The 24,808-nt window shown below is 45.7% G+C and overlaps 1 protein-coding gene across 1 annotated transcript; it reads left to right on the top strand.

Annotated features, from left to right (window-relative positions):
- Positions 1-7,023: 7,023 nt before the first annotated feature.
- Positions 7,024-16,973, top strand: RAP2C (RAP2C, member of RAS oncogene family). The gene is made up of 4 exons (XM_065846257.2): positions 7,024-7,170; positions 7,243-7,655; positions 9,407-9,726; positions 14,436-16,973. The coding sequence occupies exons 2-3, from the start codon at positions 7,383-7,385 to the stop codon at positions 9,683-9,685; spliced, it is 552 nt and encodes a 183-aa protein (XP_065702329.1). The 5' UTR covers positions 7,024-7,170; positions 7,243-7,382; the 3' UTR covers positions 9,686-9,726; positions 14,436-16,973.
- The last annotated feature ends 7,835 nt before the right edge of the window (positions 16,974-24,808 follow it).

Below are 24,808 nucleotides of genomic sequence, written 5' to 3'. Positions count from 1 at the left end.
GAGTCCTCCCCAGCACAGGGAGCCCCAGCAAGGCTGTTGACAGCCCCCGCTGCTTCTGGTCCTGGCTGGCTGGCAAATATTAATTCTGGGTTTTTTTCAAGTTGAGAAATTAACTGTGGTGCAACCTCCTCCAATTTGAATACTCTAATTAAGCAGTTTCAGTGTTTTTCTCCTCCAAGGACCTTCCCCGGCCAAGCACTTTAACCCTGTGGCTCCCGTGCTGGGCTCCTGGAGCAGCCGGCCTCTGAAGTCTGCTGGTTCAGCTCCCTCGGGTGATGGTGACAGATGCCACATGTTATCCAGGCTGCACCTTCCTGGGGTGTTGTGAAGTCCCTCATAGAATGTTCTGAGTTGGAAGGGACCCACAAGGATCATCGAGTCCAACTCCTGCCCCTGCATATGACAACCCCAAAATTCACCCCACGAGTTGTCCAAAAGTTTCTTGAATATTGTTCACCCCGCTGGTGCCTGGATTGCATCCAAGCAGCCAGGTGTCATCTCCAGGGGAGCTGACAGGCTCTGGCATGGAGGACACACAGCTTTGCACCATCAGCCTCCTTTGCCAAGAAGGCTGATAAAGTGTCTTGTAATGAGCTCGCTGTGTTCTCGCATCGCAGACAGTTTTATTTGCTTGTTGTAAATGCAGTCTGGGGAGAAGCGCTGCCTGGCTGGCCATTGCTCACAGCTCTGCTGACGCACTTGTCTGGAAAGCCTTTTCTCCAGCCTCAGGTTGATCTCCTCCAGAAGCACCTCAGCCTTTGACCTGCCTCGACCCTCATGAGACCCACGTCTGAGGATGTGTGCCTGGCATGGGGACTCTCCGGTGACATTGCTGGACACATTTCTGTGTGATTTGCTCTGGGTGAACCTGCTTTAGCAGGTGGATTGGACTAGATGATCTCTGGAGGTCCGTTCCAGCCCCAACCATTTTGTGATTCTGTGATTCTGTGCTGTGTCTGTGTCCTCAGCAGTACTGGGGAAAAGCAATGGGTGGGAAAGCGAGTGCCATCCATGGGTGAGTGAGGCCATGCCACATGGATGTGCCACCCTCCAGCAGCTGGTGACAGTGACATTGCCTACCTGGCAAACAGCTTCCACATGCCATGAGCTCTGCCAGGACCTGACTTGTGTGTGTGCGCATCCCATCCCAGCCAGGAGGGATGCACCGGGTTGTCCCAGGAAAGAAGCACCAGTATTTCAGCAGAAATGTCCCCATGTCACTGAATTGACAAGGTGCTCAGCCATCTCAGTGACACTGTTTGTCCCAGGGCTGGGGATGACACCGCACCGTGGTTGTAATGGTCTCAGGTCATCGCACAACCTGGCAGCTCCGCCTGGGGATTCAGCACGCTTTAATGAGCTCAGCGCTGGAGTCTGCACCGAGGAATTAACAATTTGGGATAATACTTGTCACCTTGCTACGAGAAAATTGTCAAGTGAAAACTAATTTATTAGAAAGAAGAAATGTTTTTGCTTATTAAGATCAACATCATATTAAAGTATTTTCTCCATTCCCCGTTTGGGCTGAATTTTATGTTTTCTTTTTCTCTGCCATGGGAATAAACCAGAGATTCTCACTCTAATTAATTGTTGGCTGCTTCATTTTGCTAGCACATTTCATGTACAGGTTTGCACATTTCTGTAGCACTTGAATTGCAAATACTGCAGGAATATAATAAAAAGGGGGAAACCCATGAAATTTTTAAAGTGAATGGGAACTCTTCTGTTAGACATCAGTTTAAAATTGCTTTATTTTCACAAATCTTAAAAATACATCTTGACAGTGTATTTACCTTCACCCCTCCTTTATTTTCATCTGCGGTTTAAAGCAACAGGTCTGGCTTTTGAGCCTTAAGGAGCTGTATTTTCAGTTTTACTCTGCAACAATGTTGGTTAAAAACTTTATAATATGCATGTATATATATTTCTAGGGAGAGGCTGTCACATGTGTTGGTGATTTGACAAGGATGAGTCTGAGGACAGGCCTGTCCCATCACCTTTGAGGGAATTCTCAGAAGCCCAAGGAGAACGTGCTGTGCTGGCATCATGTCGTGCACATGGAGGACGGGCTGCTTTTTGGGAACCATCAAGCTGTGGCTCAGCGCAAGCCCAACATGAATATGGTGAGCGACTGCTGGAGACAATTCCTGGGCACTGCAGAACAGATTATATCAGCTCAGACCGTGAAGGGCAATGAGGAGACAACTCCATCTCTGGAGAAAATAGGAAGAGGAGCGACCCGTGAAACCAGCTTTCTCACTGCATCACCAGCATCCTTGTGCGGAGCAGGGACTCATTGCTGCCCAGGCACTCCGGTGACTCGGAAACTGCAATCACAGCCACAAGCTTTGCCTGGGGAGCACAGCAGGGTGTAGCAGCAGCATCTTCCCGTGCTCATCAGCAACAACCATCTCCTGGGACAAGGTTTTCTAAGCAGTTGGTGATGTGGTACCGTGGCTGGGGAGCAAAGAGGGATGCTTCTCCTCCCAGAAATCCAAATAACCTCCTTGTTTTGTGAGTCCCACTTCTACCCCAGAATCAATAATTGCTTTGGAAAATGTCCTTTAACTATTTTAAGAGCCAGCATGCCTTTTGGTGCTACTAAAGTAATGGCTAAAAGCTGACAAATGACAGAAATAAGAAATTTCTGAGAAAAGGCCTCAGAATTTGCCTCTGAGTCATCTCTACATTGGCAGGAAAAGCTGGTGAAGAAGAAAAGTATCTCTGCAGGCCGTACTGCCTGAAACAGCCCAGAATTAGAAGTCTGGGCCAGGTGAACACATCCAACCCCTAAGACATATTTCACTGTCATCTGACAGAGCCAAAATCGAAAGCTGTCATTATGTCTATGTGACTGGTACAACAGGACCTCCTTGAAAGAGCCGCATGTGAGAGCAGCCCCCAGTGCTCCGGCAGCCGTACGAGCCCCAAGGAGTCACTCCCTACCCTGCAGCTTACAGGCTGAACACCATAAAGCACAATAAGTGGATTAGCAAAACTGCTGGAAGGGGCGGAGAAGAAATGACACTGGGTTTTAAGCTGGTTTTGCATGTATTTACGCAAATGATGTGCCCAGCCAGAGGTGAAATCCAGGCTATCCCTGCTGCGGATCTACTCAGCTGCTTTTGCTTGCAGCCCGATGCGGGCTTCTTGGTGGGAAAAACCCGGTTTATAGCTCGGGCAGACACAGTGAGTCACAGCAGCGAGCTGGCTGATGATTACAGCGTGGACACCCTGCAAGAGGCAGCAGCAGCAGCCAGGCAGCATCCACACCAGGGTGGGGAGGTAGTGCGGTCCCACACTAGGTTGCTCCAGACTTCTCAGTCCTTCCAGAGCTTGGGGCTGCTCCTCTGCCACCTCCTCAGCCTGGCTCTGCAGAACAGGGTGCTGCCTGCCCTCCCTCCCACCTCCCTGCTGGACACAGCACCAGGCAGGATCTGTCTCTCACATTGGGGATTGCAGTTATTCCTGGCTCTTGCTTGTGCCATCTGTCTGTTTCCTGAACAATCCCTGCAGGATCTGTGTCTTAGCAGGTTAATTTAATAAGACCCTGCTTTATTGTTGCTGACTGCAGGCATGGCATAGAGCAGCTGAGTCCATCAAGAGCACAGAGCTGCTCTGGCAGCAATCAAATCCTGCTGAGATGCTCATTTGGGAGGTTTGTTTTGCTGAGAGAGGGCAAACCCTCCTGGGGCAGTGCTGAGGCCTGCACCTTTCTCCTTGGCAGGAGCCAGAGAGAAAGTGGCAGCAGACATTAAATCAGGACTTTGAGCCAGGATGTGCCGCATCTCAGAGGCGAGGGAGTGGCGGAGCAGCCGTATTGCAGGAGGTGACTTGCGTGGCCAGCTCCGGGCTTGGCCATTTATGGCAGAAACAGATATTCCCATCCGGAGTTTCGAAACCTTCTACATCACCAGCTATTTTTGTGGCTCCAACTATGTAGTAGCCTACAAGGTGGTGAAGTAGCTGTGCAAAGTGTTTAATGAAGGGAACAACTCGCCTGAAGGGTAATGAAGAGTCTGGTGCACTTTGAGATCAGGCTATTTTTTTTCAGCTGTCAACATCTAAGGCCAAGTATAAAGTGCTGTGAGTTGGGAAATAAATCTCCAGGAATCCAAAGGAATGCTGATTATACACCAAGGACCTGGAGAAGAAAAAAAAGTCCAGGTTTCCAATCCCACACCCACCTGGTTGGGCTGTCCACTCAGCCCAGGACTGAGGCATCACTGGTGAAGTTAAACTGGATCAAAATGTATTTGTTTTTTTCTTTTGCTTGCCCCATGGCTGTGCTCTTTGCCCCAATTCTTCCTTAGTCATTCCTCACCCATCACAAACATAATGGACCAGCAGTGCCACAAGGACATGCACATAATGAACCTAAGTGACCGTGTAATCTTATTATTGTCACCCTCATCCTCCCTTGCCCCCTTTCTCCCTCCTCCCCATTTGTCACTGTCACTGATTGTGTCATGGTGAAAATTAGACGGGAAGCTCCTCTGTGAGAGACTGCATCTTTCCTTTATCCTGAGGACCTTGAGTGCATTAGGTACTTTGGAACTACTCATGATTTATAATAGGGTTGAAGTGGGAGGCAGCCTGGTTTAATGCTCACCTTTTTACAATTTTGAGCTGATTCACCAGCCTCATGAATATCATCTTCCATCCAGGCACATCTGCCTCATGTCAGCAGTTCACTTGACAAAACAATCTGGGAGGCAATGGCAAAGGAAGGAGAGTGGCTATTACTTACACGTAATGAAGAAGAGTGACTGAAATTTGGTGTAACTTACGTAAGATTTGTTCTGGTGGCTAAAAGTCCTCACTGAACTTTCCCCATAATGGACATATTCTCTTTATGGCAATAAAGTGAATAAAATAATGCTATTTGCAAAAGTAGCCACTAGCAGGGCCACCTCACAGTGCCTTACCTGCGTCTTCAGGTGCTGCTAAACCTTGACCAGACACCTCTCCAGGGCCCGCTGGCAGCGCGGGGTGGACATTGTGGACAGACAGCGGTGCCTGGCTCAGACTTGCAACCAAACAGGTGACACATGGGGAAAGGGACAAATCCTGCGTCTCACACGTGTCTGCTGAAATTCTGCAGCGGAACCAGAAGCAGCAACCTGGTGCCCAGAAACAAACTTAGTTGTACTAGGGGGCAGCTTCTCCTATGGGTGGGAATGCTTCATGCAAACAATCGGGGTGGGTCTGAAGTGACTGGGGACTTTTATTTTAGAAAGTGAAACGGAGAAATAAACTTGACAGCGGAGTCAATTATACTGTTAAGTAGGCATTCTTTATTGACAGCGCTGGGGAATTATTCTCCATAAGTGCTCCAACGACTGGATGCTCTTGTGTTGCTTATATTCACACAATTATTACATATTCGTTACAATTTTTGGATTTTTTTTTAACATACAATACATCTGTACTAAGAAATAATGTATGAAGTTAGTTATAATTGTTTTGTTTCTTACTTACGATACACTTATTAATTATTAGTCAAATATAAGCTAAGCATTCTGCTTCTAAACATTGTATTACTTAATCTTCTGTCTCCCTCTTGTCACGCAGAAGGATCTAAAACTCGAAAAATATCCCGTTGTTTTGCAGGTGGTTAGAAAACATGGTGTCAATTGGTTAATCATGGGTAATCTTTTGTAACTTAATCCCAGCATACTTTAATTTAGCAGCTTCTCTTCAAAAGAAAACAGCTGTTTGGTTTTTTTCTAGTTACTTCCTTTTAACAACGGGGGAAAATTGCTTGATGGGGGAACTACTGGGGTAATAGGGGTGCTAGGGGATGCGTCTGGCTCACGGCAGCCGCCGCACAGGAGAGAACTCCGGTGGCTGCTGTGCCCGGTCCCTTGCTGACACCTGCTGCTGGAGTCACGAAGCCGCCCGAGTGACCGAGCACCCCGGAGCCACCTCACTGGTTTATTGGGAGAGCTGGTGCCGGTTCTGGGAGGCTTTTCGTGCAGCCGAGCTGCGACATCTGGTGCCTTTCGCTGCAGCCGTGACAGGACAAAGCCTGTAAGTAGAGGGAACATCTTTTATCGGTCCGCTTTATCCCCAGCGCACTTCCAGACGTGTAAATCACCGTGACCGTGTCCCCTGTCCCCGCCGGTGACCGCCAGTGCCACCGCCCGGGCGCCCGCACCAGCGACCTGTATTTCTGATTATTAGACTGTATTTTAAGGAATTATAGAAGTCATAATTTAGAGGAATATTAAGGTAGCAACCAACCCTGTAACCATAGAATCTTCGTGTAAGCAGACTTCGTAACCATAGAACATTTGCACTGGGTAATCATACCCTGTTCTTAAAATTGACAAAGATTTACGACATGTTCTTTTAAAACAGGTAACTGAGAAACATACGAATGTTACTTAGCATTGTTTAACATTTAGCTTGTGTTAGAATAGACGTGGAATATGTTAATGGTTGTTAAGAATTGTAATGAATATGTAATTCTTCTGTCAATATAAACTATGTATGAGCAACTGGTGGGTGGCGAAGGTATGGAGGGACACCCCCGGTCCGGCCCCGGCGCTGATTAAGAAATACTACTTTTAAATCCCAAACCCGTGGTTTTAAGAGTTTTTGCCGATTTTACGGTATCACCAGCAGCCACCCCGGCGGGGCCCCAAAATCAGCTTCTAATGAGCACCGAGCAGGAGTCGGCCACCGCTCTCCTCGATGAAAACCACCTTTTAAATAGAACTTCTGCTGTGACTAAGAATGATTTAAACGCTGGGGGCAGCTCGGCCTCACAGGCGGCGGCGGGACCGGGCCCGACCGGCCTGCGCTGGCGGGAGGGGATACCCTGCGGGGCCGCGCAGCACGGGGACCCGCCCGGCGCCGCGGCCGCCATGTTGGGGCGGGTCCCGTTCGCGGCCGGGCAGGTGCCACGCGAAAAGCCGTCCCCATGCCGGAGACGGCGAGGCCGTGCCGGTGCTTCACTCAAACCCGTCCCCCCATCTGCGCAGGGCGGTGACGCAGCACGCCGCGGGGCGGGGCCCGGCCGGAGCTCCGCGCCGGAAGGGACCGGGGAGCGCGGCAGGGAGGGGCGCGCCTCCGGGTGCCGCAGCGTAACCCTTCCGGGCGGGGGCGGCCGCTGCCGGGCGGTTCCCGCGGCGGAGGCGCGGCGGGATGGAGTGAGGCGCGGCGGTAAGGAGCGGGGCGGCGGGCGGCGGCGGGGCCGGGGCTGTCTGGGCCCTAACGGCTGTCTCTCCCTCTCAGGCCGGCGCGGGAGCAGCGGGGCCTCGCCCTTCTCCTCAGGCGGGCCGGGGCTATGCGAGGGCCGCGCTGCCGCCTGCCCTAGGCCCGGGCCGCGGCGGCGGTGGGCCCGGCGGGGGAGCGGCGAGCGGCTGCGGGGCCCGATGCGGGAGTACAAGGTGGTGGTGCTGGGCAGCGGGGGGGTGGGGAAGTCCGCCCTGACGGTGCAGTTCGTCACCGGGACCTTCATCGAGAAGTACGACCCCACCATCGAGGACTTCTACCGCAAGGAGATCGAGGTGGACTCGTCCCCGTCGGTGCTGGAGATCCTGGACACGGCGGGGACCGAACAGTTCGCCTCCATGCGCGATCTCTACATCAAAAACGGCCAAGGCTTCATCCTCGTCTACAGCCTGGTCAACCAGCAGTCCTTCCAGGTAACCCGGCGGGGAGGCGGCTGGACCCTCCTCACAGCCCTTCCTGTCCTGGGGAAGGCGTTGGGCCGAGGAGGAAGGTTTAGGGTCAGCCATGTGTGAGTGTAAGCACTCTATCTCTGAAGGGGCCAAAGGGAAAATGCCCTGCTCGAAGGCACATTTACCAGCCCAGGGGGAAGCTCCTTGCTTTGCTGGTACTTGTTAAGGTACCACCATGTTAAATCCCATGCAGTGTTGGAAAACAATGACCCACTCACATTTCCCGCTTAGAAATCTTTTGGCAATCCCATTTTATGAAGAAATCACTAGATATTAAAACCGAGACTTCCTCTTTTTTTTTTTTTCCTTCCCCATCCCCCCTCCCTTCTTGAAAGGCCTATTTCTTCAGTTGGTCTTGAAGAGAGTCTTATTGTTCTGCAGTTGTGACTTGTTAAGTAAGCTGCTATTTTGCAGCCCCTTCCCCTCAGATATATTCCTGTCCAGCATAAGCTCGATGTTTTCACAGAGAAGGTGGTGTACTGGAGAGAAAAAGCAAGTCATATGTGATAATTTGTCGGTCTGGATTTCATTTCTACTATTAAAACTCTCCAAAAATTGGAAATATCTTAGCCAGTAACTCCTCCAAGATGCCTCTAGGAATGAGGCTTTATTTATGGGGAATAAGTGGATTTAGCAGCACTGCATGCAGCGCAGGGATTTGCAGCAACTACTTTGGCTTCAGTTGCTGAGTTGGTTGTATTCCAGCTACTTGGCAAAACCTTGCACGCCCCCACTGAAGCAGTATGTTTGCTTCTACTGAAGGCTAAGCTTTATCTGAGCAGAGGCCTCGAAATAGCCCTTGTGCAAGCTGAAGACGTACTTTCTTTGAAAAACAACAGCAATGACATTGGGGTGCCTCTCCCCTTGTTCTCACTTATTTTGGGGACCAGCAAGCCCCCATTACCCAAGGAATGGACATACAGTCAGTAGTCCATCCTGTTAATATTTAATGATTTTTGTCTGTCCATAGCATGTTTACTCTGCAGCTTGTAGGTGTAAACAACTCTCTGCAGTTCTTTTACACAGTGGTAACTTCAAATGCTTAATTTGCTTTGTCTCAGACTGTGCAAGAATTTGTAGAACTTAGTAGTGCTGATAGTAACTGAAAACAGTCAGGGGGCAGAGGAGGCTGACTCAGACTTCCAAGTGTAAACTCCCAGTGTTAGCTCAGACTTGAATAAATGCATCTCTAGGTAATAAAATCTCTTTACAGCATCTAATTTGATTACTTACATGTGATTAAATGTCTTCACAATGAATTATTCTAAGCATTCCAGAAGTGAGAAGACTTCATTTAAATTGCAAGCTTTCTCAAGCTGTAAACTAAACACAAGCTTCCTAAATGATTGTGTAATGGTATAGGTCATTCGACTTCAGATAATTTTTTTTTCAGAAAACTGCAATCAACTTTCAAAGCAGCTCTGCTGTGTCTTTCTCTAGCTGAAGCAAAACTCTCTCTTAGAATACAGAAGTCACTTTCTCTTTGTATATATGCATACATTTTATAAAATGTGTATGCATTTATATCAAATAAAAAAAACCCTGTTGTTAAAAATGAATAGTGAACTTCCTCTGAGTTCTAGATCTGCATGAATTTAAGAAGGCTTCTGTTGTATTTTGAATGTTCAGTTGCATATGAGGGTTATTAAAATGTGGTAATGTAGTAATTTCATGTGATTATTTACCCATACTAACCGATTGGATTGTTTGATCAGGACATCAAGCCGATGAGGGACCAGATTGTCCGGGTGAAGAGATATGAGAAAGTTCCCCTGATCCTAGTGGGGAATAAAGTGGATCTGGAGTCGGAGAGGGAGGTCTTATCTGCAGAAGGCAGAGCCCTGGCTCAGGAGTGGGGCTGTCCCTTCATGGAGACATCAGCCAAGAGCAAAACAATGGTGGATGAACTGTTTGCGGAGATCGTCAGGCAAATGAACTATGCCTCCCTGCCTGAAAAACAAGATCAGTGTTGTACAACTTGCATCGTCCAGTGAGAGAAATTAAGAAAAACCTCAATCATGGCCATACAGAGCAGGTTGGTGGAGCAGTCATAACTGAGGTGCATAATCGTGCTGTTTAATTAAGCAGATAAAGCGTGACAGGGAGTCTGAAATTAAGGAGTCTAACCTGGAGGTAGCCTTCCTCCAAAAGAGATAGAAACTTGTGCATTTGGTTGCACATGATTACTCTAGTCAAATGGATTTGTCACATTACTTCAGTAGGGTTAGTCAGGGAACGCTACATTTACTTGCAGCAATTTTATGAGACAGGTTATCTCATCGGCACCTGTTTTGAGTGTCATTGCTATATATGACATTGCATTATCCTTAATAATGTTTTGTGATGTTGCAGTGGGTTTCATTTTTGGTTGTAGTTGCTATCTGAATTATTTTCAAGTAATGGGAATTACCTTGGAGTTCAATGGGATTATTGTGACCAAGTTTCCTAATAGTTTCGCTAAGAAGACTTTGAGCTTATATTAAAAACAGAACAAAAAAAATCTATGGTACAGAAACTGAATGTACTTCCAGTACGATTCAGTGGAAGAAATTTAAAAGAGAACCACCCTGAGTTGTGAGGAGTGGCTGGAAGCCCTTGTGTACTAGTCAAGGGCATGTGCAAAGTGCTTTTCAAGTGAAATCTCCAGACCAGAGAACACACTATAAAATGACATCCCAGTGCCCAACTCTTTCCTCTCCCTGTGACTCATCAGAGGTGTGGCAAGAGTGGAATGTTCAGAGGGGCATCTATAAACCTTCCCCTGTCTTGGGCATTGCTTTGGTTTTTATTTTTTTCCGCAAGGATAGCTGCTCTTGGCCCTTTGCACGCTTGGTGGTTGTTGTCAGTACCTTTTTCACCTGATGGTGTAAATGCATCTGCTCCTCCCTTTCGCGCAGCAGCGCTGTCATTCCTGTGCAAGGCGGTTCTGGACCCCTCTGCTCTTGTTTTTGCCTGTAGCCGTTGCAGGTCTGGTTTTACCATCGGCTTGAATCCAAGACAAGGGCTCCTCTATGTATGCTCTGTGTGCAGGCAGCTGGTCCGTCAGACCTTCAGTTGTTTGTTGGACCTCTCTTGGCGAACAGCTCGATGTGATCTCGGAGGGCAAGTGCAGGGATGAGGGAGGACATGGAAATTTGGGGGAAGGAACTCTTGAGAGCTGCACTGATTGAGGCTTTGGCTCCAACTGCCACATTAGTAGCTCTTGCTCGAGTCAAAGGAGCTTTTTGTGTCTGAGTGACTAGAGGGAAAATAGGTTATTACCGGAAGCTTTGGACCATGTTACCTCTTTAATCTTGAGTGCAAGGTCAGAGAGTGAAGTCTCAAAGCTTGTCTTTGATATTGTTATCAAGTGCTTTGTGAATGTAAAATTGTGGATACTCATGACCCTAGCACTGTCATACTGAAGATAATACACAATGTTTTCATCTCCAGTTCTGTGAAATAAGGAAAGGTGGTTGTCACCATGTAAGAGGTGTGTGCTTGCTGAAAGGTGAGCAAACTGCTTGTATTGGAGCAGAGAAAAATACACAAAGTCCTTCCTCATACACTAATCCCTAACACATGCAGAGCCTTTTAAGATTGTAGGAAGGAGCAGACCAAAGGAATTACTGCTTTTTTAATGGAACAATGCAGGGTTAATAGCTTGAATTATATAGTGTAGCAATGTAATGTTTCAGCTGTTTCTAAGGCAGCTTCACAAACAAGAACGTGGACTTGAGGTATCATGCCAAAGCTTGTGGCTGTCCCCTGGGTTACTAGTGGTTCATCTTGTGCAGGTTGCTGTTTTCCACTCTGACAAAATCAGGCCTTCTATCCATAAAATGTATACATTCGGAAGGGGGTATTTCTAAGGGAGCCTTTTTTGTAACCTGTCTGCTTCTGGATTTAGCATTAAATATCAAGTTTAATCTTAAAGGTGAAATTGAGGTAATATAGATTTCATCTCCTTCATTCTACCTAGCTCATAGTGTCACATCAAGCTTCTAGCAGCAAAATACTTCCTTGCTTCTAGGAGATGCTGCTTCTGCACAGTGCAGTCTCATCATCTGTGCCAAACTTTCCTTCGTAAGCAGCTTCCTGTTCAGCCCAGGTCTCACCATGTCTGGAACATCTCATCTTATTTTTGGTTCTTGCTCTTCACAGCCTTCGTCCTCCATATCTTTCATTTCAGCCTCACACTTTTGGGATCTTTTCTTCTTCCTTGCTCCCATTTTATTCTTGTTCTTTGATTGAGTAGGTTTAGGTTCTCATTAATGTTATGATAAGCCTTTACTGCTTGATAATTTCTGTCTGATGTGCTCTAGTGTAGGAGACCTGCTGATGGTCTCCTGTGATAGCTTTAACCAGCTTTGTAATTCTTCTGCTTATCTGTGATCCAGGAACAATTGCTGCTTCTCAAATATCTGCTTTAGCAGTGACCCCACCCAGGTAAAGTGAAACTGAGGAAGTGGAACCAACTGTCTGAAAAGTTGCGTGTAGGAAGTGAGCTTAAACTATAGCTCTGTCCTGGCATGATCTTCACCATCTCTGAGTTCTGTGACCAGTCCATGTCCAGCAGGAGTCTTTAGGTTAGTTGGTTCAGAATGAATTAGGTAGAGCAGTTTGTGTCTCTACAGTTCTGATGAAGAAACCCATGGGGGAGGTATATGATATGCTGGACCTGGTTTTATCTAAGGCTGTTTCAGTGCCAGTTTTAACTAACAAGTACCACTTACCTCTTTTTTGGTACTGACACCTCAACCTATCTGTCAAGTATGATGTTGTGTTGGGTCTTTCATGACATGTTTTAGCAGCACTTGCTTAAATTACTGTTCCAGTCAGCCACCTTGGGTGAAATGAAGGATGGAACATAACTACATAACCAGGATACCCCATAGTTCCTTTTAAAAATGTGCGTTGTTCTTGCATCCTGTTTCCCCCCCTTCCCTTTCCTGCTTCTGCAGTGAGCTCCTGTCACCTCATTATTGCATTCAGGGATGCAAGATTTCCCGTAACTGCTCTCTGTTCCTCACTCTAGTATTTCTCTTGAATTCTCAACATGACAGTGGTTTGTATTTTAAATCTTCTTTAAAATATGGCACCTGTTACATTGCTGGTGTGTTAAAGATTTTCTGCAGATGTACTAATCACAGTGGGAACACCTTACTATTGGGGCAAAAGGCCCATGCTGATTAGTGATTTCTATCCCCTTCATTCACGAACGACTGGTATAAGCACACTTTGAAGGAAGCGTACTCTGCTTTAGGGATAAAAACTGAAAGTATGTTGTCTTCTGGTCTGTGTGGCTATGCAACACAACGAAATTTATCACACTAGATTGTTTAACACCCCCCTCTTTCCTGCCTACTCACAGAAGAGAATAGAGTTAGAGAGTGCTATAGAAATTTCATGGGCAGGCAAAACCAGATAAGGTACTATATGGTGCTAATTGTAGTAACTAAGCACAAGTTAAATGGAAAGACTACAAATCTGAATCAAGAGGTCCGTAGCCTGCAAGTACAAGGACACTGAAAAAACGTGGAGGAAAATACCATGACTTGCTTTCTCTGTTCTTACTGTCCCCAGCAATTCTTTGCTGGCCACAGCACTGGATGCTGGATTTAGGTGAAGTTTTGGGATCCATCCAGCTTGTGCAGGATGAGGAGCTGCACTGTAAATGGTTTGCCTTTTCTGTGCTCTAATCAAAAACAAAACACCTCTTAAGTGGGTCTGATCCATCCCTGTTAAAAGTTGTTTGCTGTTTGGACAGGGCAGGAACGCATCCCGTTTAAAATGCTGTGTGGTGGGATATATGCTCACCAGGCTGGGTGAGAACTACCGTTAGCTGGGAAACAAACAGGCAAGCAAAACCTGGCTATTGGCTCTTGTCAGTACAGGAGTACTGCTCCCAAATGTTGGGGGTGACTCGTTAGGCAAGAAGGGAAACCCTGGCTGTTGGAGCACTCTGTAGTGACAAACTGTTAATTGAGAGCAAATCAACAGCTGAAAAGAAATGGTGCAGTAGGTAATGTAAGGACCTGACTCCTATGAAGGAGTTACTTCAAGAATTGAGAAGACTCATCAAAATCCCTGAAAGGCCAAGTGTCAAGCTTCAATGAAGTGCAAGCATATGTGTATGAAGGACAGACTTCTACAGGCTGAGCTTCGACAGAGGTTTTTAGGATATATCTGCACATAAATCTTCATATTTCAGATAACTTGCTTGCGCTTCACAGGATGTGTTTGTCACATTAGTTACTACTTATATTTGTGTGCTTGACTGAGTACAGAGGCTTACAGTTCTGTCCCTGCTGGGCTAAATCTGATGAATGCTAAGGGGTTTTTTTAGTAGTAACTTAGAGGATCTGGATGCTGAGAACTCAGATATCAGAACTGAATTACTTGGCTCACCTGCCTGTTCCCAGAACTTGTGCAAAAGGCCATCGCTTCGTGTTAGTGGGTGCTATAGTGCCTGCTCACCACCAATGCAAAGCCTAGTGTATGTGTCTCTAAGTATTTCATATCTTCAGAAGCAATTCGATATCCCACGGGGGCAGGTGTTACAAAGTTCATAGCAATAAGTTGTTACCTGCTTACCTCTTGTATCACCAGAATTAGAGGAGAACAACTTCAACAATGCTGCTTTGGAGTGGGGCTTTGGAGCTCACTATGGAAAACCAGCTGTTCCATGCTATGGGAGAAGCTGAGTTCGCTTTGAATGTGTGTTGAACATGGCTTTCATTAGTTATTTTGTTTGAATTGCAGATAAAACTCAGAGGAAACGTGCACAGATGCTGCTTTGGAGAACTTTCAGCCCAGGTTGCAGAGCTGAGCCTTGGTAAACCTGTCTCTATTACAGCACATTGCCATACATCTAAGTGCATAAGGTTGGTGGCCTCCAGGATCCACACACCTTAATCAGAATGCTTAGCATGTTTACCATAAGTTTAAAAATCTGTTCTTTATCTATCAGTCCTTTTATAGCTTTCTAAGTTCATATAATGGCTAATATGCAAGAGTTCATTTTTAATATTTTAATTGATTTCTTTAATCAATTTCTGAACTTGTATTTATTAAATACTTAAACTCAGTATTACCTACTCAATGCCTTTTAAAAGAAGAGAGTTTTAATGGAGAATAAATTGAGCCTTAAACAAATGGTTACTTCTGTATATTACCTCGCATCAGTGCTTATTTCTGTTTGCAAAGTTTTCTCCTACAATGTACTTGGACATTCTTTGAGACTTTTTGTTTACGTGTGACAGTGTCATGAAAAGATACTGAAGGCACCTCTGTTGTATGGATGTAGTATCCCTTTTCTTGGCAAATGCAGCTGTGATATTGGGTTTGTAACTGGTCTGATTTGGCAATAGGGATTACTTGGAATGGGATGTGAAGTCTCCGGCTGATGTTTCTTTTATTGCAATCATGGGTTTCTTAAACTCATTTAATCAAGAATTACAATTGTAGCATTGAAAAATGGCAGCACACTTTTCCTTCTACTGAGTTTCTAAACTTGCTTGTTTACAAATAGCTTCTTTATGCCTTGAAAAGGGATAATTTATCCTTCAAAATGGGCTGTATGCCTCGTCAGTCAGCTCAGCTTTGCCTGGCACATTAAGAGACATCTAGTAGACCTCTGCACATGTAAATCTAATGCAAATAAGATCACTTTACATTTTATACTTCCTAATGTTTGTCTTTCTGAATAATATTTTAAAGCAATATTTGTTAAAGTTTTTCTTGCACTGTCACAAATTGCTTTTTAGTTATTTTTTTTCCCGATAAACAAGTTTAATATTAGAGACAAGTTGGTGTAACAAGGGGAAAAGCACCAGGTTTCAGTGATACTAACTGCAAGTGTGCTTTAAACAGCCATTGCCTTCCTTATTGTTTACCTGATCGACATTTTCTCTGAATACTTGAAAATTTTAACAATAACACAGGTATAAAGAGCAGAATGAAAATGTACAAAGAACAGATGAAATCTTTTTGTTCAGTTTTATTAACATGTTGCATACATGAGAGATTTTTCTAGCAGTGGTTTAAAATGTGTAATTTTTTTTGCAGAAATTTAATAACTGCAGCTCACCTACTGCACCAAAGTTCTAGGTTTTTAGGAGCCCAGCTTTAGTCATTTGAACATGCTTCTAGAATTGTACATTCTTTCCCTGTAATAGCTAAATAACTTTGAGAAAAGCTCCAGTAAAAGCAGTGATGGATATATGAGGTTAAGCAGTTTCGAACTTATGAATTGTATTGTGGATGATGGCATTCTAAACAATAAAAGATCACCGGTACAGTATCTCAACATTAATGTGTTTTATTGTTAATAATGCAGGCTGACTTTACAGTGTTAGCAGAAATAAAGATTCTGAGTCTATATTCAGTGTTGAATTTGAATCCTTAAAAGAAGAGGACACCAGGTTTTCTGCTTGGGTAGCGAAACACCTGATTTTTATTTTAAGTTTTTTCCTTCCCTGTGGGGTTACTTGAATTCCACCCCCCCCCCGCCTTGTTTGTACAAACTTTATAAGCAGGCTGAGGCTAATACTTAGGTTTGCACTTTAATCTCAGAATTAAACCAAACCTTGCATTCAAAGTAGATTTTTCTTTTTAAGTGGTGGTTGTTGATCTTTTTCGTAGGTTGTAAGGAAGTAATAGGAAATAAAAGTAATTCATAAAAGATCTTAGTTTTCCTTTGTCTAAGGGGGGGGAAAAGTTGGTTAATATGAATCAGTGGTTCATTCCTATGGGTAGTTATCAAATCAGTGTTCATTTTCATTGACCTCAGCACGAAAAAACAAAACAAAACAACAAAAAAAAAGACAAAACAAAAAAAAAGAAAAAGAAAAAAAAGCTTAAAAAACTTGAACTAGCTTAGAGTGACAGGACTGGGAAAATGAGAGATGGTTTCTTCAGCACACTGTGGGGGGAAAAAGGGACCAAAAGTTATTTTAGGCTTCCTCAATAGATTGCATGTGAAGTTGCTTATTAGAGTAAGAGGCTAATAATAAATGCAATATGTATTGTCTTTACTATGGCATCTGTTTAGGAGTTGTTCAAATCACTGCAGTAGGGCTCTACAAATAAAAATGTAACCTAACATCATGTATCTAATGTACTGTATCTTTATCAGTGATAGGTGAAATCTGGAATAACAAGTGCAAAAATGGAACAATTACCTATAATGCTTTGTAAAAAGTTTTTTCCAGTAGAATTCATTCTTGTCATTTTGTAAGACAACCCTACAGTCCACCTGTTTGTAACTTTTTTAATAAAATAGATACCTGTATTACCAAACTGGGGTGAGTAGTCTGTGTTCAGTTTCTTCTAAAGTGGGCTAAAGTGACAATCTGCTATTTATTTTATTTTCCTGAGGTACTGGTTATTTTAACCACAGTAACATCAGAGCAGTGGTGGTGCCCCTCCTCACAGGCCAGTGTGATAAGTTTTGTTCAAAAGAAATACCTGCGTTTGTCTTGTCCAAGTCTTCAATGTTCTTATTTTTCCTACAGGCTGTGTGTGTGAACACAGCTGTGAGTCCTGACAGCACCTTGCGGTGTTTCTGTAGCTGCTCTCTACCATAATAATCCAGAACTGGCATCTTTCCACCATTCTAGCAGAGTGAGTGCTCTTGGAGCTCTGCCTCAGGAGAAGCAGAAGATTTTTCTAGAAAACCTTCCAGCGGAGAGTGCCCAGAGCAACTTGATAACAATTAAATGCTCAGGAAAAGCCTTGGGTTTGCCAAGTCACTGATTGTCATCTGGGCCCTGTAACAAAAAGCGCATCTTCCTTACCACTTACAGTCGTGGTACTGACCTTTAATATTGCATTTGTAACTAAAACCGTGTGTTAATGTAGAATGTGATTTAAACTTTAGAAAAACTTGCTACCTTAGTACTTGCAGTCCTCAGTGATGTGTCAACAGGCAAAACCACCTAGCATGCTCACCACCCCTCCTCCGGCTAAAACAGCCTTCATCTTATCTTGAAGGTAGGTTGCAATGCTGTTTCTTCTTCCTGCTCACACTTCCTTCACTGTGGTGGAGGAGTAGTTTCTGTCTTGAGAGGAAAATGACAGAGAAGAAGGGCAGAGTATTCTTCCAAGTGCTATTGGATGAAATGTGTGCTTCCTTTAACCTTGCCAAGGGGATGGGGGTGAAGCACACCCTGCTCTGACAGGCAACCAACACGTTAGGACCGGTCTGCTCCAAGAGGTGACAAGTGGGTTGGTCACAGAGTCTGATTTCTCATGCGGTTTAAAAGAAGTTGTAATTGAGCAATAATAATCCTGATTCCTTGTGGCACTTGGTGCAACTCAGCGAGTTGCTTCCTGTTCCTTCTCAGAGCCTGGGAAGTGAATGCAAGTACAGCCAGTAAGTGCCTGTGACTTTGCACAACTCGGTTGGTAGTTTTAAGGAGATACGCAAGATTTGTGTTTAAGGCCATTATCTTTCGAAAGTCTTGGTGCTGAGGGTGACCTCAGCTGACACTGTCCGAGTAGTTGAGTGATGTTCTTCATAAGATAGGTGTGACAGCATCACATTGCTTTAAATCTGGGGTGGCTGTTTTGGGGGGCTGTATAGATGGAGTTTCATAGGCAGCTTTTTCTCTGGTGTAACAGCTCTTCTGCAAAACTGCACAGGCCCTCCAGAAAGCTCTGCTGTTCCCATTTCCCCTGTGCAGCCAGAGGACGGGTAAGTCTTCCAGTGTGTTTGGAGGGCAGGAGCTAACCACAAACCAGAGGATTCTTCTCCCCTGCCCAGCACGGGTGACACGTAAATGAGTCACTAATGAGGGCAGATCCGGGCCTTGCAGCCTGGCCGGCTACACTTGGGCACAAACCCACAGCGGGGACAGCCCTGGCAGGAGGTGCAGGAGACACAGGTCCCTGCGTGGGTGGAGGAGAGCCGCCCGCCACACCTCGTGCGAGCAGTGCGCTGCTGTCTGCCCTAATAGGCTTGGCTGTGATTACAGTTTGAAGCTAGGTGGAAGTGTCTAGTCTTAATTAAAATGAGATATGGATTCTAAAACAATACACGTTGACTTGTTTGAGTTATCTCTGCTGAAAAGTCAGCAGTCCGGGCAGCTTGGTTTGCTGGTAGGCGCTTCGGTTTGGTGAGTCACCGCTCGCTTGCTCGGCAGCAGGAGGAAGCGTTTGCAGAGCTACTGGAGCTGCGGGTGAGCTCCCCAGCACAGGAGATGGCCCTGTGCTCTGCACTCTCTGAAAGTGAAATAATGCAACTTTTTTTAATTAGCCACTTTTATCTCTGGCTTGTCAATACAGCTGCGAGGAGCGGAGACGGACTTTCGTCTGTAAATCGGCAACAGTGCTCGATTCAGGGGTCAGATCCTGCGTGTAGTAGTTTGTTGGCTCTGCTGAGGGCAGCATTGAGCTTCCAATAGCTTGGCTGGCAGTGGTGATGCAGTTGGCATTACAAGATTACAGGGGATGCAACTGTCTTGTTCTCCGTGGAAGCAAAGTAGTATGGAATCAACTCACTTGCCTTTGATTCTGGCTTTGGAAGCTGAGGTTCCATTCAAGTCCCCCCAAAAAAGTCTGGAGCAGTAATTGCAATAATTGCAAAAATTGGTGGGGAACAGTCTCCGGTGTTGCAGGAACCTGCAAAATGTTCACCCATAGGCAGGCTTTGCTATTCGGTTGGTTTGTGTTGTATCTGTGCTCCTCGGTGTTTGCTGGTTCTGCCCGCGTGTGCTGTGACAGCTTTCTTAACACTGACTTACTTCCTCCAAATCATCTTTCTAGTGATCAGGCTTGCGTGGGATTTGAGACACCAGGATGCTGCCTGTTACTGGATGACCTCAATTGTTCCTGCCTCAGAAGAAAAATGGTAATTGTAGCACTTGCCTCCTGAGGGCATGATGTGGGAGGCTGTGTTAGAGATGGGGAGGGGCTTGGACTTACCTGGAATCAGATGCACCAGCGTTGTAGAATAATTCTGAAATTGGACTTCTTGCATGTAAATAAATAAGTGGTCTAGAACCTAAAACACAAAGTTAAAAATTTATTAGATTTATTAAAAGCATTAGTATCTTTCATACATCTCTGAAACTAAAATGTAACTGATTCAGACTTACACTTCTTATGCTTTTACTGAAAGGTATAATTGATAAATCACTGTAACTCAGTAAACCAAATGATCAGTTTTCTGGGCAATTTCTGGCACTACGTTTTTTGGTTTTGTTTGTTTTTTTCCTGCCTCTAGGCTGACTAGTTCATCCAGTTTTATATCCCTAGAAGATCTGCCTTGACATCAGATTTAAATTATCTGGTCAGCCCATAAAAGAGAAAATATATTTGCTTTTTGTGACATTCCTTACGGGCTACTTGTCTTTTTGGGAACTGGTAGATAGGATGATTAATCATCAGTTTGGGATTCATCCTACTGTTCTATTAAACCTTAGACCTTTTTTCTTAAAAGCAAATTAATAATGATCATGTAATCAGCAACAGCATGGCTGCTAGGGGAAAACAAGCAGAGATAAACTGAATTTTCAGCAAAGCTGATTTATGTTGGAAAAGAGAGCGAGCTGCTCGCAGAGCTTGGCTAAGTGCTGGAGCAAGCGGTTCTGTGCAGGTGGTGGAGATGTTCAAAGCTGACGCGGGATGACCGCTGCTGGAGGAAGGTGCGTGTGTGCTCTGGATAGTTCCTGTCTCCGTGCGCTGGGTTCTCGTGTGTCATCTCCTGAAGTCACTTACAGCCCTGTGTCACGTTGCTGATCCTGGCATTGGTTTCCATGCATTGTTCCAGGAATTAGTGTAGACTTGCCAAATGTCCTATGTCTAACCTCAGTAATGCAAGTGTATTTTTAACAGGTTAGAAGAAAGATTTTTAGCTTTGGGGTCTGTCCAGTGTCAGTGGTTAGAAGCACTTTGGAACCCAGGTGTGTTCCTTTCTTTTCAGCTGGCTATGCTGTTTCTCTATTGTCAGCACAATATCTCAGGCCATCTGAATTGTCCCATTTTGAGGCCCATATTAATAATTTAGAAATGTTTTATGAAGGTACTTCTGAAACCTTAAGACAGTCACGATGTAGGAATGTTGCCTGTTCTTTGAAACACGTCTGTCATCTCATAGCTATCACCATCTGCCAGAGGGCCCTGGAAGAGGAACCGTGAGACAGGGGTTACCTTTGGCTACAAAAGTACCAGGCTCCCAGCTTCAGGTGGTTGCTGCTCTGTCCTCCACTGCCTGCTCTGAAGAATGGCTCTGACACAACTTTAGCTCTGCTTTGAGCTATATGCCTGGAATTTGACAGGCTTTGGTAGGACTGAAGTGTGATAAGGGTCTTTTGAGGAAGAATAAAAGGAAAAGAAGGGAGTGGGGGAAGAAAGTCTACCTGGGAGGGAAACTTAATGAAACTCAGGATCAAGATCCATATGGTGAGATGGGTCTGATCCATTGGCCTGGAGGCACTTGGAAAACACGTGCATTTCTTTGCCTAGATGTAATCAAGGCTTACTCAACCAGAGCTAGTTGTCTTGAGCCAAGAGGGAAGCCATATCGGTCATGAAAATGAGCAATACAGTTCCTTAGAACTCCATCCTTCCCGCTAGGATTTGATCTCTTCACCCAGCATTACGGACTCAATTTGGCAGCTTCCTCAGATGAAGCCTTTGGCCGTATGACCCTTCCCGATGATGCTCAGCAAAGGTTTTCACCATCCTGGCCTTTAATTCGCTTCTGAAGAGCTGCTGCTGCCTCCAGTCTTGTAACTCCCTGTTGCCAGAGCTGTGTGAGCAGAAGAGCAGACGCTGCCCACCTGTCAGGTCAGATTTCTGCAGTGTGGTACATGGGGGTCTGTGATTCTTTATTTCCCCGTTGAGGCAGAACCTAGGAAATATCTGCACGTGGCTCATGGAGAGCCTTGGGGAGGGGGTAGATTGGTTTGAATTCCCGACAGTGCTGGTGAGGACAGAAATCCTGGGCACATGGAGACCTCTTGGCAGGACTGTGGGGTTGCAGGTGAGCTTACGCTGCTTTCGGCTTGTTAGTGTGGGGATGTGCAAGCAGAGCAGGAACAGTTTGTGCTTGGAATGAATTAAGGACAGCAGATACGTGTCCTGTGCTTCGCACTGCTACATAGATGTAGTGAGGTGCATCTCTCTACCTGGAAATGACCAAATGCCAGGAGGTGCCTGAGTCCAGAGGCATCAGCACTCCTGTGACTCAATACAACCATGCAGCTTTCTTTTTTCTGGATAAATGGCTTTCTCGTGTCTTGGAAGTGATCTGTTTGAATTAAACATCACAGAGTGCTTTTCATATAGCCGTGCCAACAACAGAACGCAACTAGCTTATTAAAAAAATGAGATAATGTGTTCTCAATAACACCAGAGTCAGGCTGTTATTTGGTTTCTTCTGTAGCTTGTGCTATCATTTGCATTTGCTTACAGGAAGCTGCTTCAGTGTCTCGTAATAGTTTCACAGAGCATATAAATCTGAAAAAGGAAGAAAAGTCAACCATATACATCGGTGAACACTAGATTGTGTTATTTATTACTGTGCTGAATAGCTCACCCCTGCGAACTGAATTGCTACCTGTATTCGTCGTTGGGCACAAGCACCACGAGAGGGAGCCGGGAAGCAAGGATCTGGTTTGCCCTGGCAATGGGGCTGTGCTCTGCAATGTGCGCACGGTTCTGCACAGGTTGGAAACAGAAGAGAAATGGAAATAAATTTATATTTCAGGGCTTCGGTAGGACCATGTGAGCATATATTAATAGGATTTTAAAGAAAGTTTTGCACTTACAGTTAGTTTGTCTATGGGGTGTCTGGAATTGCAATTGTATTTGGAGACTTTTGTGCATAATCAAGGTTGTTTATGATTCCCTACTCTGTTATTACAGGTAGGTATAAAGAGCCATTTACCTCAGCTGCTGAAGCTGAAAGAAGAACATAATCACAAGAATAAATTTGATATAGTTCTGCTTCCTTGAGCACCAAAAACCTCCTAAACAAACAAACAAAAAACCCCAAAACATGAGATAAACCCGACTGACTTTTAATTTGGCTTAGTGCTTAAACACAGCTAAATTTATTTCTTCTTTTGTTATTATTGCATCCGGATCCAGCAGCTGAAACGCCGCGATGCTCCTCACCACCTCGGGGTCCTGCTCTGCTCCCACACACGTGCCTGCAAGTTGTACTGACTGTACTGCCTGCTGGTTCTGCTGGGACACCTGCCTGCACAGCAGCCAGGCCTCTCCCAAAACCTCTGTCTCTGTTTGTCACGTAATCCTCACCAGCTGAATATGCAGCGAGCATGTAGCTGTGTCATCAGCTGCACCGGAATCACCTGGTGGGAGACCGCCAGACAGTGCAATTCTTCTTTAAACTTGTCTTAATCTACAGTCTAATGCTATGGGTGTTCACCTTCGCTCCTGCCAGCGTTTGTGCACAGAAGCTGCTCCCCTCCCGTTGGTCTCATCCTGTTTTGCAGACGAGTTATTAGTGCTGATGAGCACTGAGGTGTTTGTGGAGTTGCTTTCAGCGAGTGAATAATATTTGTCATGTTGCCTTGCCGTAAGTACAGCTCTCGGTGGGAATGTTAGTGGGATGAGGAGGCACCATGGTGGGATGTTGTTGGGTAGGATTGGGACAAACTGGAGAAAAAATGTTGCTTCATAATGTCATCTTCTGTGGCAGCAGGGTCCAGAGTATTAAAAATCCAAGGGTCAAGCTGGCTGAGCAAACAGCTCTGGAGCAGTTCTTGCTGCTGCTCGGTATCTCCTCTCTGCCTGCTGGTACAACTGCGTTCGCCCTTCACCTTTTCCATGCTTTCTTGCACCATTTTCACATTATTCCCTGCCCCTGTGGATAAGGAGGACACACGTGCCCGGCTGGAGATCAGCACTGACCTGGAGCCAGGATTGCTGGTGCTCCTCATGTGTCCTGCTCTGTCTGACCCCGAAGTCCCCTCCAGAAGAAGGAAGGAGATGGATGGGGGTAAAATGGGTGTCTTATCTGGTGGATCTCACCTGATCTCAGCAACAATCCCCAGGTCACATCTCTTCGGGCCTTCCCTTACTTTCCTGCTCTGAAAAAGTCCTCATTTACCTTGTTTGCCTCTGCTGGATTCACGTTCTCTGCATCAGTGCCTCTATAGGGTAGCTAGAGGCCCTGATAAACCCCAAACAGTCCCCTTTCTCCATGCCACAGTAGTGAAAAAAAACCCTTTTCTTCCACCCACAACCCAGCTGGCTGGTGCTCAGCTTCTAATAACATCCATGGACCACAGGGTTGGTGCCCCCAGCACGTCAGAAAAGCCTGTAGCAAGGTTTGGTCTCTTCTGGGGTTTGAGGGCTCTTCCATCGCATCCCCATACACCCTCCCTGCTGGTCCGGTGCAGCTGTGGCAGAGCCGTGCCTGCGACGTGTGAGCTGCTCACCAGAGTGCTGCTCTCTCCTCCGCCGATATGTGACGGCGCAAACATGTAGAACTGCAGAGAGAAAGTGCACTCAGCCCCTCCGGATGGTTTGTGTGTGACGCTGCCCTTCTCCCGTGACACAAAGAGCTCAGACCCTGGGCCAAGGGCAGCTCTGGAGATTTGGTCCTCGGCAGCAACACCTGCACTCTGGGTCCATCCAGCCCCTCCTGGCCATTGGCAGAAGATGAGCTCAGCTGCTTTGTGGAGTATTTTCACATGGAAAAGCAGATTTGCCTTAACTTTTATGCTGCTTTTTCACCCCAGTTAGTAGAAGACTAACAAGTTTTTCTGTAACTAAAAAACTCCAGATGGCAAGCTATGTGCATGCCCTGACGGGCTCTGTTCTGATATCCCCGGGAATATTTTGGAAGTGTAAGAGGGACCGGAGCAAGTGGCCTGGAGTGACTTACAGTGCATGTTTCAGTGGAAACTGGAAAGGGAGAAACGGGCATAATCTCCGCAGCACTCAGTGTGGCTTTTTTGGTTTGCTGAAATGCATTTTTATCGTTCTGGGTCCTACAGGAACATGTGTAGTTGTGACTTTTTCCAGCAGCAGTAACGATTCGCTATGACAGTCCAGCACCTGCCTTTTTGCACTACTCAGTGTGTTTATTTCTGCAAGTGGAGGCTCCTGCCCAAATGCTGCCTTCATCCAGATGCTCAGGGAGGGGAAGCTGTGCTAGA

The sequence above is a fragment of the Patagioenas fasciata genome, chromosome 11 (assembly GCF_037038585.1).
Source record: "Patagioenas fasciata isolate bPatFas1 chromosome 11, bPatFas1.hap1, whole genome shotgun sequence".
NCBI classification, from domain to species: Eukaryota; Metazoa; Chordata; class Aves; order Columbiformes; family Columbidae; genus Patagioenas; species Patagioenas fasciata.
Note: the sequence above shows the minus strand (reverse complement) of the source record. Positions and strands in the feature narration are given on the sequence as shown.

What these genes read in the sequence shown, in the direction of transcription:
- RAP2C (XM_065846257.2), top strand. Translation starts at nt 7,383, where the DNA reads ATGCGGGAGTACAAGGTGGTGGTGCTGGGCAGCGGGGGGGTGGGGAAG. An exon ending in TCAACCAGCAGTCCTTCCAG is followed by an intron (nt 7,656 to 9,406) that starts GTAACCCGGCGG and finishes TTGTTTGATCAG; the next exon opens with GACATCAAGCCGATGAGGGA.